Source organism: Diprion similis, chromosome 4, assembly GCF_021155765.1.
Source record: "Diprion similis isolate iyDipSimi1 chromosome 4, iyDipSimi1.1, whole genome shotgun sequence".
Classification (NCBI taxonomy): Eukaryota; Metazoa; Arthropoda; class Insecta; order Hymenoptera; family Diprionidae; genus Diprion; species Diprion similis.
This window is the reverse complement of record NC_060108.1, coordinates 21,764,409-21,782,591: the sequence shown is the minus strand read 5'-3', so window position 1 is coordinate 21,782,591 and position 18,183 is coordinate 21,764,409. Positions and strand designations below refer to the sequence as shown.

Genomic DNA, 18,183 nt, shown 5'->3' with positions numbered 1-18,183 from the left:
TGAGATGGCTAATCTTATCATGCCATTGTGTAGTGTGATTAACAGAATTATGGCATATCTGAAATAGTGCTACGCTGTTGACCCCCGTCGATGGATTGTAAAGTTGGCGGAATATTGGTGGTGGAGCCGTCAGTATACATACTTCACTTTCGTTTTACATAACAGAAGTCATCATCATTAGGAACCAACACCTTCATGTCTTCAATCGACCGATCACGTCATTCCAGAGAGCCTCTCAAAAACAGTTTCTCAGTTGTACCAGCAATATTTTATCCAGTTCAAAGCTCTTGTTTACTGCTTTCGCAAAGTTTTGAAACCGCTTTGCAAGTTTGTACTTAGTTTATCACGTAGAATATAACAAGTGGGGAAATTTAGCAAGCTAATTTTTCATTCGGAACGCTAAAATGGTGAGTAAATTACACACATAGCCTATCTTATATTATATTCATCTAAAAGCTAACTTCTCAATGCAGACTTATAGTAATACTGCGTTGTTGGTTTCATACTCTACCCACCACACAACTAGAGGAATAGATCTCGTTTATTATCGAATTGTCATAAAACATAATATTCGCAATTTTTCTGCAGACCTCCTCAAAGACTAACAACTAGTACAGTTTAAATGATACTCCGTAGTTCCATGCTCTCTCCTCCCGTAAGTTCAAATTATTTAGTTGATAGTGAACTGAATTTCGTTTACTCTTGACAATCTGATCATACCACAATATTTTATGTGGTACTAGGGGCTCAGTCCCTAGGCGCTCGGGTGACAACCCCTCGGCGCTTCACGCCTCGCGCTGTTGTGCGTTCCCATTTGGTCATTGTTCTGGGAATGAAAGATGTACTTTTTGGATTTTTCCACACTAGCTTGTCACCCGATTAAATAAAGTGAATATATTAGGGATGTCCTTATTTAGGGTCTTATTATATTATTTTATATCATTCAAAAGTTCGGCGCTTCGCGCCTCACTCGTGCGTAAACCAAACTTATTATAATCTCTGGACTGCGACAGTCACCTTGTGTGTTTCGAAAACGTCGTCCCGTTTATCTGGCCACCGTCAATTATCAATAATAATATTCAACACACTTCTCATTGATGCTGCTATGATTGAGCTTCTTGACAATGATATGTAAAGCTTACGCATTTCTTGCGTGAAGTAGCCTCGGCCTTGTTGAGTCTCGCTGATTCAGCCAAGTCACGATCGAGATACTCTCCCAGACTGTGACTAGCTGTACCGATACGTGTTACGTACATTGAATACTGTACAGCAATGCTTAACATTACAGGGCAGTTTCGCCAATAACCACATCGCATGTGCGAAATCCTCAAAGCTATAATTACTACTCTGCGAAAATGGACTTGAGATCTCATGAATTTATTTGCAGAACAACTCAGAGTTTACAATCGAAAACAATATACTCAAAGGTAAAGAGATTCCTTGTACCGATTTCGAATACGGTAGTGTCGGAGAAATGATACTATCCAGACTGAAAAGTGATCCAGATTTCGTGGGACAAGTAAGTATTTGAGCAAACTTGAAACACCTTATGAAATTGAACTAAAAAAAATATATGTAACGGTTAAGGCCAGCCATTTTCCATCACGATACACAATGTTTCTTCACTTTACTATCATGAGAAACCATATTCCAGATTGATGGTACCACCGGTGATAAACAAACCTACGAACAAATGCTAGACAGAAGTGTCAGGTGTGCCTTGTGGATGAAGACACAGGGTTTGCTCCCAGGGGACGTCGTGGCAATTTGTTGTGACAATCGGTTGGATGTTGCAATGCCATGTTTTGCAGCCCTCTATCTCGGAGCTATATTTAACCCATTGGACACTGAAATGAGCGCAAGTAATTTGTGTTATAATCACACAGCTAAGTCCTCACTTCGTGATAATTATCCTGACTGCAAGTTTATGTAGGGGGTGATATTAAATCCGCGTCTATGAGCCCGATACTTAGGCTCACTTAGGCTTACACGATACAAATAAAGTATTCTGGGAACATCGGGTGACGTCAGAAAGATAAACATATTTCAGACAGGCATATATCAGGGTATTTGACCATTTTTTCATACTACTAGTGAGCTTTTGAAAACTCGTTCCTGAGGAGCCTCTGTATGAGCAAAAACGTAGATTATTCGAATTTTCGAACGCAAAACGAAAGGTTCATTTTTCCTTTTTTGAGCAAAGAGAAGTTCTTGGAAATCAGTCGATGCGTCTGGATTTTATTCGCGGTTTGAATTAATAGTAGCGTAGCGCGTAGTCTGCATGACTCCAGAACGAAAGGGCTCGAGTTCAAGTCCCGGGCATGTCGATGAAGATCCGAGCGATAACTAGTGAATTTGTAAGGCGGGTCCCATCGTTCAGGCGCCGAATCTGCAAGCGGAGGTTTAAACTCGGTCCAGCTACTACTGGGTGAAGTTTTGTGTAATTTTTATGAACATGCGCACACGGCTGTAGACGCATAATGATTGTCACTCATCCATCCTCTCCCTTGTCCCGCACCGGCATTGCGTCCTCCAGGGTCTAACCTTGTGGCGAGTGTTGGTAGTGATTATTATCAGTATCATTATCAATATCATAATTTCATGGAATTTTTGTTGCAGAGGAATTTCGTATAATAATGACTATCATGAAACCAAAAATGGCGTTCGTGAACGAAGCATCAGCCGTGGCTGTCGCTCAAGCGGCGAAAGAAGCGAATCTCGACATGAAAATTGTAGTTTTCGGTCGAGTTTCCAGCTTTCCCACATTCGAAACCATAATCGCTGAACCAGGAATCAACGAAGTTCAAGACTTTCGGTGCACAGCGATTGCAAATCCTAACGAGACTGCAATAATTATGTGTACATCTGGAACTACAGGCTTTCCAAAAGGTGTTGCATTAGCCCACACCGTTATCCTCAGGAAATTACAGCAGGGTGGTCGTTCAGCATTTAATAATCCAGAAATTGTATTCTTCACGCCGATAGTATGGATCACTGGGTTATTGGCCATGCTTTTACCTGTGGGTAACAAATCAACTAGGATCGTACCACCAACATTCGAAGAGTACACAGTATGCGAGCTTCTCGAAAGACTCAAAGTAAGTTATTCAAAATTTTCGATTCTCATGTAAACAAAATAGACGCAAAATCCGCAGATGAAACAATGTATTATCTATTTTATAGATACAATCAATTTTTCTGATCCCAACTGTAATATTTTTATATTTAAATATGATTTTTAAGAACATTAAATAATAAATAAATAAGTAAAGATTTACATTCTCCTTCTTAATGATTCATCCTTGATACAAATTTAGCAAGAAAGGAGTAAAATGGGTATATTAAATACACAAATTCAATATAGTTAAAACTTACACACACATCCATCCATACAACACTCATACAGACATTCTAAAATACGCCGCATTGTCAAAGTATATATATTTTAAAGTCAAATTCAGAATGCACTCGTTTGTCAAAATTTAAATTATTCGGGTATCAAAGGGAATTCAATAAATGTTATTTCATCAAAGATACTCATGATACGAATAGTTCCATCGATGTTGGACGTTCAGCTGCAGCCTTCGAAGAGATTCAGGTTGATGATGATCACGATAACGTCCGTTAAATGTACATGGAGAATATTTGATGGTGGTTCCAAGTTTAAGGCTCACGTGTTCGAATTGGATTCGGATCTTGATATCTTCGTATTGTATCGGCATAAAATCTCATTGATGGTCGATGTTATAATTGTTGGGTTTTCTTTGATACCATTATTAAACTTTGAATTTTACTTTTAAGTGTTTGAGTGTCACATTAGATTAAAGTAATATAAATTGAATAAAGTTTTAACTACTTCGGAGGAATTTTGACCTCGTGGTCCGGCGTCTTCTCCAAGTGTGTCTCGTTTCCTAATTTCACCTGTTCCGCCTAGCACCCAATTCTAGGTGGCTGTGTCGGAACTGTTCAAACTTCGCGTTTAGCGCACCCAGTGCCACGTATAAATTTAGGGCGCGAATAATTCAAATGATATTATCGTCACATTTACTCCCCTTTTTTCATGAGGTTGGTCATTACTCGTGAAAAACACTCACTTGGGTCACTATTGTTCTTACAAACTAAAACATTCACACAGCATACAACATACCAACAAATTATTAATAAACCTCTTAATAACTATTCATATTACATTTCGTCATGGTTTCCTTATATTTAAATCTTCCACAGCGATGAAGGAACAATCAAACAATACGTTGGCTCGTATCTACCGTATCATAGAACAACTCGTCAATAGCTAGGTAGATTGATAATATCGACGTAACATGGTTCGATTGTATGTACCCTTCACCTTGTTTTTATTTTCAGTATCGACTAGAACATATGCATTTACACCTATAATTTTCGATATTCTATAAGGGCCTTGGAATAAATGGAAAAACTTCTGTGTAACCTTATCAATTGCACTCGATTGCATGGGAACTCTAATAAGTACCAAATCATCTACTTTCAGTTCTACTTTAGATTTATTTTTCTGATGTGAGCGACGTCTATGAAAATTTGTTACTAATCTTTCTTTAGCTAATTCTAACCGCAAATTCTTATCAAGTTTTTTAGATTCAGGAAACTTAATTAATTGTTGGATCTTATCGACATGACTTGTATTAAATTGAAGTTGATGTGGAGTAAAGCCGGTACTTTGATGGATGGTAACATTCAAAATATTCTCAATTGTTGTTATATATTTTGCCCACTTGGTGTGTTGCTCTGCACAATAAACTCTAAAAAATTTTCCAAGTTCACGCATAACTCTTTCGGTAGGATTAGACTGGGGATGCCGTATTGATGAATAACAAACTTTAATGCCTAATTGTTGTAATCCGGTCTTCCATTTTCCAGATGTGAACTGAGTTCCATTATCAGAGAGTATACGGTTCGGTTTTCCAAATTTAGGTATATAATGATCGACAATTTTCTTTAAGCTCACTTGCGTAGTAGCTTTTTTCATAGGATATAAGGTGACATGTTTCGAGAAAGCATCCATGGCTACTAAAATATATTGTACTCCACCAATTGATCGTGGTAGAGGACCATAAAAATCAACAGTAATTAAATCTCCAGGTTTGTCTGATTTTACAAATTGATATTCTCCTTCCATAGTAAAGTTTAAATGTTTTACACGTTGACACAAATCACAGGTTGTTACGAACTTTTTCACTTCTTTCGACATTTTTTTCCAATAATAATATTCTTTCAAATAATGAAGCGTCTTGTACGCACCTATGTGTCCTAATTTATTATGTACTATCTTAATCAATTCTTGGGTTAAAACATTAGGAATACAAATTCTCCATTTTTTGTCATTCTTATTGTTGATAAATAATACGTCATCATGAATTTCATAAGCATTATTATTATGATTCTGGTTGCTTGAGTCAAATTTAATTGTCAAAATTGGATCCTCGCGCTGTAATTTTCCAATTTGTTGAAATTGTTTCGGTAATCCAATGTCTATTGTTAACGATTGAATTAGCTCATTAGGAGACTGGTCATTATTCAAAAGTTCAGGAGATAAAAATAAAGTTAAACTTGCAATTATATGGTCATTGGATGTTTGTTCATGAAATTTACTATCTGGGTTACGACTGAAGAAATCAGCGACAATATTGTCTGTCCCTTTGCAATATTTTACTTTAAAACAATATTGTTGAAGTAAGAGACTCCATCTAATTAATCTTGCATTTAAAAAAGGTGTTTGCTTTAAAAATGTAAGTCCTTTGTGATCGGTTATTATTTCAAATTCTCGGCCAATAAGATAATACCTAAATTTAATAACTGAATAAATGATAGCTAACAATTCTTTTTCGGTAGTAGTGTAATGGATTTCACAATTAGATAGACACCTACTAACCAAACCTATTAAACCTTGTTCATCACGATCATTAATTTGGTAGAGAATGCCTGATATTCCTTTATCACTAGCATCGGTTTGTAATTTTATTGGATTATTAGGATTAAAATGTTTCATTATAACTGCATCGATAAAATTATTTTTAAGTTCAGTAAAAGCTTGGGAATGTTGTTCTGTCCAATTCCATACAGAATCATTTCTCAATAAATCTCGGAATGGCTCTACATAAGTCGCATATCGAATAGCAAATTGTCGGTAATAGTTACATGTACCAAAAAATTTCTGTAGTTGTTTTTTATTTTCAGGTTGTGCAAAGTCTCTAATAATTTTAAGTTTTTCGGGATCAGGAGATACGCCTTCGGTTGATAAAATGAATCCAAGAAACGGTAAAGTTTTACTAAAGAATATTGATTTTCGTAATTTGAGAGTGAAGTTATATTGTCTCAAACGAGTGAATATTAAATTTAAATGTTCTAAATGATGTTCAAAATTATTTGAAGCTACAAGTAAATCGTCCACGTATGGTGTTAAGAATGTTGTAAAATCATTATTAAATGCCAAATTCAAAGCTCGAATGAAACCTGAACCAGCAGTTTTCAAGCCAAAAGGTATTCTACAAAATTGATAAAGAGTTGATCCATATAAAAATGCAGTAAAAGGTCTTGATTCTTTTTCCAATGGTATCTGCCAATATCCGTGAGTTAGATCGACACTACTGAAATATTCAACTCCAGAATACTTTTGTAAAATTTCTGCAATTAAAGGTGGTGATTCATTATCGGATTCAATTATATCATTCAAGTAACGAGCATCTAAACAAATACGCACACGATTGTCTTTCTTTTGTACGATACGAAGGGGATTACAAAATGGGCTAATCGACCGTTCGATAATTCCGAATTTTAACATTTCCTGAATTTCCAAATCTACAGCGGGTTTCAATGCTATTGGTACGGGATATGATCTACGAATAAATGGCTTGTCATTGATTAGTCTTATCTTATGCTCATATATATTGGTACATCCTGGTTTTTCTGAGAAAAGTTCTTTATGGTGTAAAATCAAATTGATTATGGCTTCTTTTTGACAGCCATTTTGTAACGTTAGTTTAGACGCGATCATTCGTAAATCATCAAAGAAATTATGATCTTCCGGACTTTCATTCAATTTACATGGTTGTGAAATTTCCACTGAATTATTTCCCATTGCTAATTGTTTCAGTGAAAACTCCCCTGAATCCTTGACAGTCCACAGCTCATCGTTAGCACTTTCATACTGATCAATTGTGTCATCATCGGAATTCATTTTATAAACATTTAAATCACAAACATTTGAATTATCATTGGCAATACATGGGACATTAAACAAATTATCAAAAACGAAACATTGCGAAGTAACTTCCTCCTCCATAGGCAAGTCTTCAAATACAATTCGTGAAACAACCTCCTCAATAGGCAGGTCTTCTATAATAATTTCTGAAGCAACCTCCTCACTAGGCAGGTCTTCTATAATAATTTCTGAAGCAACCTCCTCAATAGGCAGGTCTTCTATAATAATTTCTGAAGCAACCTCCTCAATAGGCAGGTCTTCTACAATATTTTCGGGAATAACCTCCTCTCCAATAGGCAGGCTCCCATTTACAATTACATTTTCATTACAAATTCTTTGACACATATTTGATTCTTTATTATTGTTTTCAGACAAATAAGGCAAATTGGAAGTTTTGAGAGAATTGAAATTGATTTCATGATTTCTTTCCTCAGATAATTGATTCACATGATTACTGTGACACCCTCGATTCTTCCTGCACTGATTTCGATTTACCGATTGGATATATGTAATATTATCTTCGCATGAAGATCCTAATTTTTCCGAAAAAATACGACTGTACGATACAAAATTACTATCTACTCGAAATCCAGCAATATCAATAGTTCCGGTGTTATAATTTAGTAGAACCTGATTCGATGTTAACCAATCGTCTCCCAATATCACATGGACAGATAACCTAGGTACGACTAAAAATGCATAAGTCATTCTTCGATGTTCAACATACATATCAATGAGTATTTGTTTTCTAACTCCTACGCTAGATTTGCCAAATGCGGGAAATATTTTCAAATTCGAAACTGGTAGTTCAGTTAATTTCAAATGACTCGATAATTGTTTATAAAAATTCTCTGACATACACGTTAATTGACTACCTGAATCTAATAAGGCTTGTACTCTATATCCACCAATTGATACTAATAAGTGAGGGCATTTCAAACTATCATTATTGTTTTGTTGTTTTGATTCATTTACAATATTTCCTGTAAGGTCCTCTACTAATTCATAATAACCATGATACGATGATGGACCTCGACTCATCGCATCAGTGATTAGTTTAAATGCTGATAATTTTGACTTTGACCATTGTAGGGAATTTGTTGGCCAGTATTTTGTGGATTATTGACTATTGGTGGTGGAAAATGGGTGTTCGGTAAAGTAAAGTTAGATGATGCTATTTGATTAGTGAAATTTCCTCTGGATGCGACTTGCTGATATTGTTGTCGTTGATTTTCAACCTTCTGTCTTTTATTACCTCGACCTCCCTGATAATTTAAAGTTCTAATTTGACCATTATTGTTATTGAATTTTTGATTATAATTTTGATATCTATTTGAACCATCTTTTTCTTCATGCGTACTATCTAAATTAGCTAAGGTTTGTAAAAGGACTTGGGTATTGGCAAAATCTACAGTGGCTAAAACGTCTCTTATTCTAAACGGCATTTGTTGTACTATCGCATAATTTACTTCATACGTTGATAACCGTGGTTCAAAATATTTTGCTTCCTTATTTTGTTTTGTGAAATAACTTTTCAATGTACCCTCTTGTGATTTATATCTACGTGCAGCCCATTTACTTTTTGCTTTAACCTGATACTGCACTGAATAAAATTCTAATTTGAAATGTCTCTTAAAATTATCATAGGTGTCACACACATCTCTATTCAAATCTAACCATACTTTAGCTCTACCTGTTAACGAATTATTAAATACCCATGCTTTCTGTGCATCTGATACATTACATACATTAAAATAATTTTCTAAATCTGATAAAAATTCTAAAGGGTTTTCATTTTCCTCGTCACTAAATTTAGGGGCTTTAATTTCCAATTGTGAACACTGAAAATGATTCATCAATCCACCTAGCAATTGAGTTGTTGTATCTACCTGTTGACTCGATGAACCTCTACGTAATTCATTTAAGGTTCTAGCTTGATTTTCTTTTTCTTTTTGCAACATGTTTATCTGCTTCGCCAACTCACTACGAGACTGGAGATCCTCCTGTTGTTTCCTAAGATCATCTTTGAGTTTTTCCAATTTCTCCTTCTCCAATCGTAATTGTATGATTTGTTCCTCCATGGCTTTGTCTATTGGAATTGACTGATTCGTCTTCCTACGTCTATGTATAGTCAACGGAGTGGTAGTAGAATACAGGCTCAGTGTTTTCGATCTCGACCTGGTAACGATTACATTAGGATTAGTCTTACCCATCAACAAGGCATGTCATACTATATCTAACAGGTCATTCCTAAAAGGTAAACACGACTTAAGGTCTTGCCTGAACGTTTGTATATATGTTTTTTTTTTTTTTTTTTTTTAGAATTCAAAATTACACAAACAGCTAAACCAGACTCAAATTCTTGCCTGAACGTTGGGCGCCAAATGTAATATTTTTATATTTAAATATGATTTTTAAGAACATTAAATAATAAATAAATAAGTAAAGATTTACATTCTCCTTCTTAATGATTCATCCTTGATACAAATTTAGCAAGAAAGGAGTAAAATGGGTATATTAAATACACAAATTCAATATAGTTAAAACTTACACACACATCCATCCATACAACACTCATACAGACATTCTAAAATACGCCGCATTGTCAAAGTATATATATTTTAAAGTCAAATTCAGAATGCACTCGTTTGTCAAAATTTAAATTATTCGGGTATCAAAGGGAATTCAATAAATGTTATTTCATCAAAGATACTCATGATACGAATAGTTCCATCGATGTTGGACGTTCAGCTGCAGCCTTCGAAGAGATTCAGGTTGATGATGATCACGATAACGTCCGTTAAATGTACATGGAGAATATTTGATGGTGGTTCCAAGTTTAAGGCTCACGTGTTCGAATTGGATTCGGATCTTGATATCTTCGTATTGTATCGGCATAAAATCTCATTGATGGTCGATGTTATAATTGTTGGGTTTTCTTTGATACCATTATTAAACTTTGAATTTTACTTTTAAGTGTTTGAGTGTCACATTAGATTAAAGTAATATAAATTGAATAAAGTTTTAACTACTTCGGAGGAATTTTGACCTCGTGGTCCGGCGTCTTCTCCAAGTGTGTCTCGTTTCCTAATTTCACCTGTTCCGCCTAGCACCCAATTCTAGGTGGCTGTGTCGGAACTGTTCAAACTTCGCGTTTAGCGCACCCAGTGCCACGTATAAATTTAGGGCGCGAATAATTCAAATGATATTATCGTCACACAACCATGATCAACAGACTATTGAAATCCGACGCTTCGAACAAGTACGATCTCTCCAGTATTAAATCTGTCATTTGTGGTGGAGAAAACCCTTTAACTACGTCTCGGAATGCATTTGCTAAAAAATTACCAGGTGCTTCCTTCAAAGTGGGCTATGGCATGACAGAACTAGGAGGTAGTACATCGACGCAATCAAACAACGCCAAACCCGGATCGTCACCCGGATCGTCTGGCCGCATCTTAACCAATTGCCAGCTCAAAGTGGTCAACCCAGACACAGACAAAGTACTGGGAACCAATCAGCTGGGTGAACTATTGTGGAAGACTGACACCATGATGAACTGTTACTATAACGATCCAGATGCTACAGCCGCAACCATCGACGAAGAAGGTAACTTGGATATATGTCTTCCAGCGAATGTATTCGATCTTCCAATTCCAGCCTTGACATTCAATTAAAAAATTTCGCATGGTAATCATTTTCCGAAGGATGGTTGCACTCGGGAGATCTTGGATACTACGACGAGGACGGGGAAGTCTTCGTGGTAGATAGGCTGAAAGAACTGATTAAATACCGGGGGCATCTCATATCTTCGGTTGAAATCGAGAGTGTGCTTTTGTCTCACCCTAGCGTCAAAGAGGTGGCGGTCGTCGGCTTGCCTCATCCTGTGGACGGCGAACATCCTATTGCTTTTGTAGTTAGAACGGAGTCTTCTCTCACCGGGAAAGAGGTAATTTTCATCTGACAAGTAGTAGTCGTATACTTAGCAACATCAGCGACTGGTCAAGATCAGCATGAAAACTTCTGAATCGCAATATTAACAAGTCCAACGTAAAATTATTTTTAAATTATTTGAGTATGAGAATAACGCGAGTGCGAATATTGTGGACGCCTCATTTGTGGAATTCTTTAGGTTACAGAACAGGAATTGATTGATTTCGTGGGGACAGAAATGGCCGACAGCACACGTCTGCAGGGCGGAGTAAAATTCCTGGACCACCTGCCGAAAACACCGTCAAATAAAATTCGACGCGGATATGTACGAGACTTAGCGAGATCTATGGCAACAACGTGATGATCAGCTGCAAATTTTCTCGTATCCAAGAGCAGTTAGTTAAGGAATAAGTTTGTAGGATAGTTACATTTTAACTGTTAAACACTTTTACGTGCCCTAAGCAAACTCTCACTGAACCATTTCATCCAATACATCGAATTGAAACCATCTGAAATGAGAATGATTAGACTGAGGCACTTGTATTCATGAAAAAAATAAAACAGATATTATGTAATGAATTTTACCTGAAGTTAATCCACTCAATCGCATCAGCTAATCGACATCCGAATGCGAGGATTAAAACGCAAGCGCGTAGTGTTGCTGTATATTCTGTAACACGTAGCCAAAAACCAATATGAAAAAAATATCCATTTTCGCATTATGTAGGCACTGATGTTTGTTAGGTCAATGTGAAAAAAATAAATACTGCAATACACGGAATGATCGAATACAGTATTTATCTATATATTCATACATTTATATTTATATTATATATTTATGCAGTATTTATTTATATATTCATATATTTATTATGTATGTATGTATATATGTATTTTGAAATGCAGCCAATTTTTCAGCGTAACTCTGCTCTGTGGAAAATGACCGTCCTGATTTCTAACGTGTTAATGGTTATCATGTACAGAACTATAGTGAACGGGGACCAAAAAAATCGATAACAATCTATTCTATATTATGTAGCGAAAGTGGTGAACCGATAATCTGTAATTGCAGTTTGAATGCTGCGTTTCTGTGAACATCAATTTTTCCTAATGATAGATGGATAGATAGATTCATTAGCCTTGGGACAAGTCCAACTCGACGATACCCAGTAAATTGATTGAATATATAATTAAACCTGTAATCTATACATGTCTATAGACTAAATATTATACAGGGTGTAACGAAATTGCTAATTGTGAGAAAAAGTCTTAAGCCCATAAGCGCTGTGTTGAAAATTCAATTTTCAAACAGATCATTTTTGCGTTTTTGGTCTGTAGTCCGATGTAATATTCACTGAATATATGGGATTCACTTCATTTTTCTTAACAATCAGTCCAAGTCTCATATACAGCTGCGGACTTTGGACCGAGTAAAGAACCATCTTCATAAGCCCTTGGCAATTCTTTGCTAGATTTGTCCGGAACCGAGGTCGTGCGCTGGATCTTCCGAATGTGCTTATTCGGCGACAATATCTAAAGCTAACTCCCAATTCATCACCGATTATATGCCTTCTGGAGAAAAGGGGGCGTCGAATAGAAAAACATTTTTCACGTTTTCTCAGCTTCACTCATCGAGGACGAACTAAATACTGTGTCCCACAATTGGCAATTTTAGTAAACCCTGTACAGGTGGCAAAAGATCAATCGTACTACTGATGAGATATATAAACTGGTTGCGACTGCCAATTTTTGAATTGGGTACCGAAAATACGACAATCGACGACTTTCCGTTAGTTGATGGTAACAAATCCAGGGTCGTTAGATCATAAATAAACAAACAATGTTATTGGGAAAAATAGATAATGGTTATTTGATGATTTCGATGCTTTGCGTATGGTATTGGCACGCCTTGTCAGATTGCTTACTAGGCCATGCCGAGGTGAATCAGATTCAATAATCCCGAGCTGTTCAGAATGATATAGTCTCAAACGCTGTCTAAATCACCACACAAACGAACAGGCTGTACTTGCCTGAGTAAAGAGCCCAAATCCGTCCTTGTTACTCTATCAGTCAAAAAACTAATTACAACCGATCAACATCGATTTCAACGAATCAACGACGCTACACCAGCTTAACACTTCATTGTAAAGAATCACTTAAGAACACGCTCGACTTCGAACAATCGTCATTCTTTCTAGTTGCAACGTGCTGTTGATTACTCTTGCCGAGTTCCAAGACATGGTAAGAAATTGCTTACACTCCACATACGTAAAAGGGTTGATAAGTGCCTGACTTCCACTTTTCTGGACTGTGATTTTTCATTTTCATTCGTTCAACTGTGCTGAATTTACTCAATTTTTATGTACGGACTTCAGTGCGCGGTAATAAAAATACTTGCTACCTTGATTTAAAGCTCTACGTCGTTAGTAGTAATAGCAAACGAATATATCGTTTAATGTATTCTTATCAAAAACTTTACGTGCTACGTATAGAACACATCAAAAGTTCTATAAATTTTGTCAAGCTATTTCCAATTTTTGCAAACTGATCAGAAACGTTACACCTAATATTATTTTCAGAATGATTCAAGGTTCACTCTTGAAAACAATGTACTCAAGGGAAAGGTTGTTCCTTATCCTCCTTTCGAGTACAACAGTTACGGGGAACTCATACTATCAAGGCTGAAAAACAGTCCAAAATTAGTAGGACAGGTAAATATGTGATAACTCAAAATGACCCATTTTCAACTTCTGACTCCACGTTTCTCCCTTCACGAAAGTTCGTAGTAGTCAGAAATATACTTGACGTAATATTTTGGGGAACAATATTTCAGATTGATGGTACTACTGGCGAAGAATACACCTACGACCAGATGCGGGACAGAAGCGTGAGATGTGCTCTGTGGATGAAGGCTCACGGTTTGCTCCCAGGAGACGTTGTTGTTGTTTGTGACAACCAACATCTGGATGTCGCGCTGCCGTGTTTCGCAGCCCTCTACGTTGGAGCCATCTTCAACCCCTTATACGTCGGGATGACCAAACGTAAATGTCTTCACAATCGCGTAGCTTACAACACCGTGTAGTGGTTACTTATTTTAATTAGAAAAATAGCACATTTTACAATTGAGTTTATCACGGGTTAATTATGATTAAATATTTATTTATATAAGTTAAGTTTTATCACGACCAATTTATATATTCATTCGCTTTGACTGTTGTGACATAAGAGCCAGAAACTCAATCAATGTTAAAAAATCAGTAGAGTATGATGAACAGAATGAACAAAATTTTGTTGAGAAAAATACTTTTAATCAGTCCGTTAACATTAAAGATGCTGAAATTATTTTTCCAGGGGACTTTTGTCATATGATGAAAACGAATGTGCCAAAAATGGCATTCGTCAACGAAGAATTAGCTGCCACCTGTGCTGCGGCAGCCGAAGAAATTAATCTTGACCTAAAAATCGTAGTTTTTGGTCGAGTTCCCGGGTTCTTTGAGTTTGAAAAAATAATCACCGAGCAAGAAGTCGAAGAGGTCGAAAACTACAAATGCACACCGGTCAAAAGTTCTCATGATACTGCCGTAATCCTGTGCACTTCCGGAACTTCAGGCTTGCCGAAAGGTGTTGCACTATCGCACATAGCTTTGCTGAAGGTGCAAGCCCGACCTGCACTACCCGTACTGCAAGCCGATAAATCTTTCATCGTCGCACCTCCAGCGTGGGTCACTGGAACATTCGCGATGCTTCTTACTGTATGCGCAAATGCAACTAGACTTCTGCTACCACCCTTCGATGAGTATACAGCATGCGCGCTCATCGAGAAACTTAAAGTAATTAATAGTTGTAAAAGTAGGCTTTTGGAGAGGCGGATGTGCATACAATAACACGTTTCCTCTCATCCCAGATACACTCAGCTTTCCTGCCCGTCTACACGATGAACAGATTGGTAAAATCGGACGCAGTCAACAAATACGATCTGTCCAGCCTCAAAAATGTTACAAGCAGTGGATCGATTGTATCAGTTGCTGTTCGGGAAGCCTTTGTCAAGGCGATACCCAGCGCCACGATCACCGTTGGTTATGGTATGACGGAAGTCGGTGGTGTGATCATACGTCAATCGCCTGGCTCAAAATTTGGATCATCCGGTCACGTGTTAGAGGATAGCCAGCTCAAAGTAGTCGACCCATCCACCGGCCAAGTACAGGGACCCAATAAAGAAGGTGAACTATGGTTGAAGAGTAGCACTATGATGAACGGTTACTACAACAATCCACAAGCAACTGCCAAAGCGATGGACGAGGAGGGTGAGTATTCAACTAGACATCCATGGAATGGTGAAAGGGATACCGATTAACTCTAAACTGTCACTAAAATTCGAAAAATCTCTCTTTTCAATTCATTCCGTAAGGATGGATGCACTCAGGAGATCTTGGCTACTATGACGAGGATGGTGAGATTTTTGTGGTGGACAGATTGAAGGAACTGATCAAGTATCGAGGTTATCACATATCTCCAGCTGACATCGAGGATGTGCTTTTGCCTCATCCTGGAGTCAAGGAGGTTGCGGTCATCGGCTTGCCTCACCCTCTGGACGATGAGCATCCTGTTGCTTTTGTAGTCAGAGCAGAGTCTTCTGTGACCGATGAAAAGGTAAATTTTCTTCGTGACAATCATTGGTTGCTAGAGGCTGAGGTTATTTAGGCCTTAGTAAGACCTCAACGCAGTCTCCGACGTAACAATCAAACATTTTGATCATACGTTCGAAAGTCACTGATCAGAATAAAAAACCATTTCTACATCATCCTCTCTGGATCTCACATTTTTCATTTACTAAAATCCGATTTCATAAAAATAATTCAAACTTACTGGTTGAGGTAATATTGTAATACAGCTTAAACCCTCTTCACCCGATATCTTTGCGATTTTCCAGGTTACCGAACAGCAATTGATTGACTTAGTGGCCACGGAAATGGGTGACTTTAGTCAGCTGCGCGGCGGAGTCAAGTTCGTCGATAGTCTACCAAAAACAGAGTCCTACAAAACTCTACGCAGATATCTACGTGATTTGGCAACATCTATGGCAGCTTCGTAAAAGCATCAAAATAGCAATTTTATTTATCTATGCGTCGCTGATTATTCGAAATTAAATATTTAACATCTCAAGATGTTAAATTGAATAAAAGCTGAAATTTTTACGTATATTGACGTTTGCGACGTTTGTACGAATGGTGGAAATGAAATAAACATCAGGAATACCTTGATCTACATCAAGTACAATAATAGTACCGCCGTTGATAAGTAACCAACGCTGGGATTATTCGCCCCTTCATCTTCAGTATCCCCCTCTAACTAACAACCTGTAGTCAGACTTTCAATTTTTATTTCAATGTATTACTATCACAAATATATTATTACAAAGATATTCGACAATATCGAGCTCTTATGTCTTTACTCCGCCCTGTGAACAGCAACATTGATATTGCTTTTGTAGTGAGGGCTGAGCCTTCAGTATTATACAAGGAGGTGCATTTTCCAACATTCGACTTAGGCATTTCAGAGATGCATTTAGCAGAACCTCTTGAACAGTTTTCTCATTCAAAACAGACTCTGAAATCCTACAGAAAAATATTAACAACTTCAAAGTGCACAAACTGTGAACTGTGGTTTTTAATACGGCCGGTTCGCTAATGCGATCTTTCAGGCCACCGAATAGGGATTGATCGACTTGGTAGCAGGGAAAATGTCCGACTTCGACAATGATTTCGTCGTATTTTAACCAAAAACACCGTCTAATAAAATTCAACGTCGACGAAATGACCGTGAAAATACAACCGGAAAGCGTGATTTCTACGTGTCTGTCCACTAATTATCATGACGGATATGTAAATCTTATCAGATACCTTGGATACTTCCGTTAATTCAGGTGATAACCGCTTTGATACCACGATGCGGTTATTTCGGGGTCTAAAAAAGTGAAATTCACTTTGTACAAGGTTACGTAGCAATACGTAACTCGTCTACGGCCTTCGAAGACTTACTGATTTCATTTTTGTTCCAATCAACTGTGATTTGAAGACAACTTCACTGTACTTAAATTAAAGTTGAAGTACAAGATTTCCTAGCTTCGACGACTTCTGTAGCGAATTTTGTATAGATTAAGTCAATTTTTCCTATCCCTCTGAAATATATATATAAGTTCATTTAAATGAGAAAGCTATCAAAAAGTTGAACCATATATCAATGAGATCAATCTACTTACACATTAAAGATGAAGAGACAACGTTTTAAATGAAATCTAACAACAGAGTCCAAAAAATTAGTCACAACCAAAAGCACTTGGAACTCGTGCTTTGCTTGTTATTTTTGCTAATTTTATCATTGCATAACGAAAGCGATATCCGCAAAATCTCAACGTCCTAATTAAACGGTAACTGTAATATCAACTCTGAGCTTGTTTCAATTCGTGACTTGCTGACTTGCGTCAATTTACCTCAAGGCTTATACAAGCAGGTATAGGGTAGACGTGTACTTATAACACGTTTTTCACGATTCGGAGCAGCACGCAATTCAGAGCAATGGCATCGCGCCAGCCTCGGTGTTTATAACGTTTCAAAGGATATAACGCGGTTCTGTTTTCAGTTGTAAACCGAATCCGTGATCCGTAATTGTTTCCATACGAAAATACATCGTACAAAGTCAACAGAATGATTCGACATTGGTTTGAATGTCAGGATTTCAATTTTCAGTTAGGAATCGGCTGCGTTGGTTACAAAGTGGCAACACCAATCGATGTTGTTATCACGTTGGGTCTGACGTTGATGAATTTCCATCGACTTATACTTGAAGTTCTATTTTCACATACGATCAATCCGTTACAGCTGAGAATGATAGATGCAAGTATCGTATATAATAATCTACACTATTACCTCGATATCATTAATCAATTTTCCATCGCGCAACTAAACTGATCTTTCATCATTCGGTATCAAATGAAAAGTCCTCTAGTTTTTCAC

At 37.1% G+C, this 18,183-nt stretch overlaps 2 protein-coding genes across 2 annotated transcripts; both read left to right on the top strand.

The window, feature by feature from the left end:
• Nucleotides 1–403: 403 nt before the first annotated feature.
• Nucleotides 404–11,668, top strand: LOC124406042 (4-coumarate--CoA ligase 1-like). Its single transcript, XM_046881374.1, has 7 exons — nt 404–407; nt 1,388–1,519; nt 1,655–1,862; nt 2,620–3,119; nt 10,456–10,846; nt 10,945–11,186; nt 11,370–11,668. The coding sequence occupies exons 1-7, from the start codon at nt 405–407 to the stop codon at nt 11,529–11,531; spliced, it is 1,638 nt and encodes a 545-aa protein (XP_046737330.1). The 5' UTR covers nt 404; the 3' UTR covers nt 11,532–11,668.
• A 1,433-nt stretch (nt 11,669–13,101) lies between these two features.
• Nucleotides 13,102–16,502, top strand: LOC124405929 (4-coumarate--CoA ligase 1-like). The gene is made up of 8 exons (XM_046881200.1): nt 13,102–13,109; nt 13,369–13,411; nt 13,750–13,881; nt 14,004–14,211; nt 14,522–15,000; nt 15,075–15,474; nt 15,579–15,820; nt 16,101–16,502. Exons 1-8 carry the CDS (start codon nt 13,102–13,104, stop codon nt 16,260–16,262), a joined length of 1,674 nt encoding a protein of 557 aa, XP_046737156.1. The 3' UTR covers nt 16,263–16,502.
• Nucleotides 16,503–18,183: the final 1,681 nt, after the last annotated feature.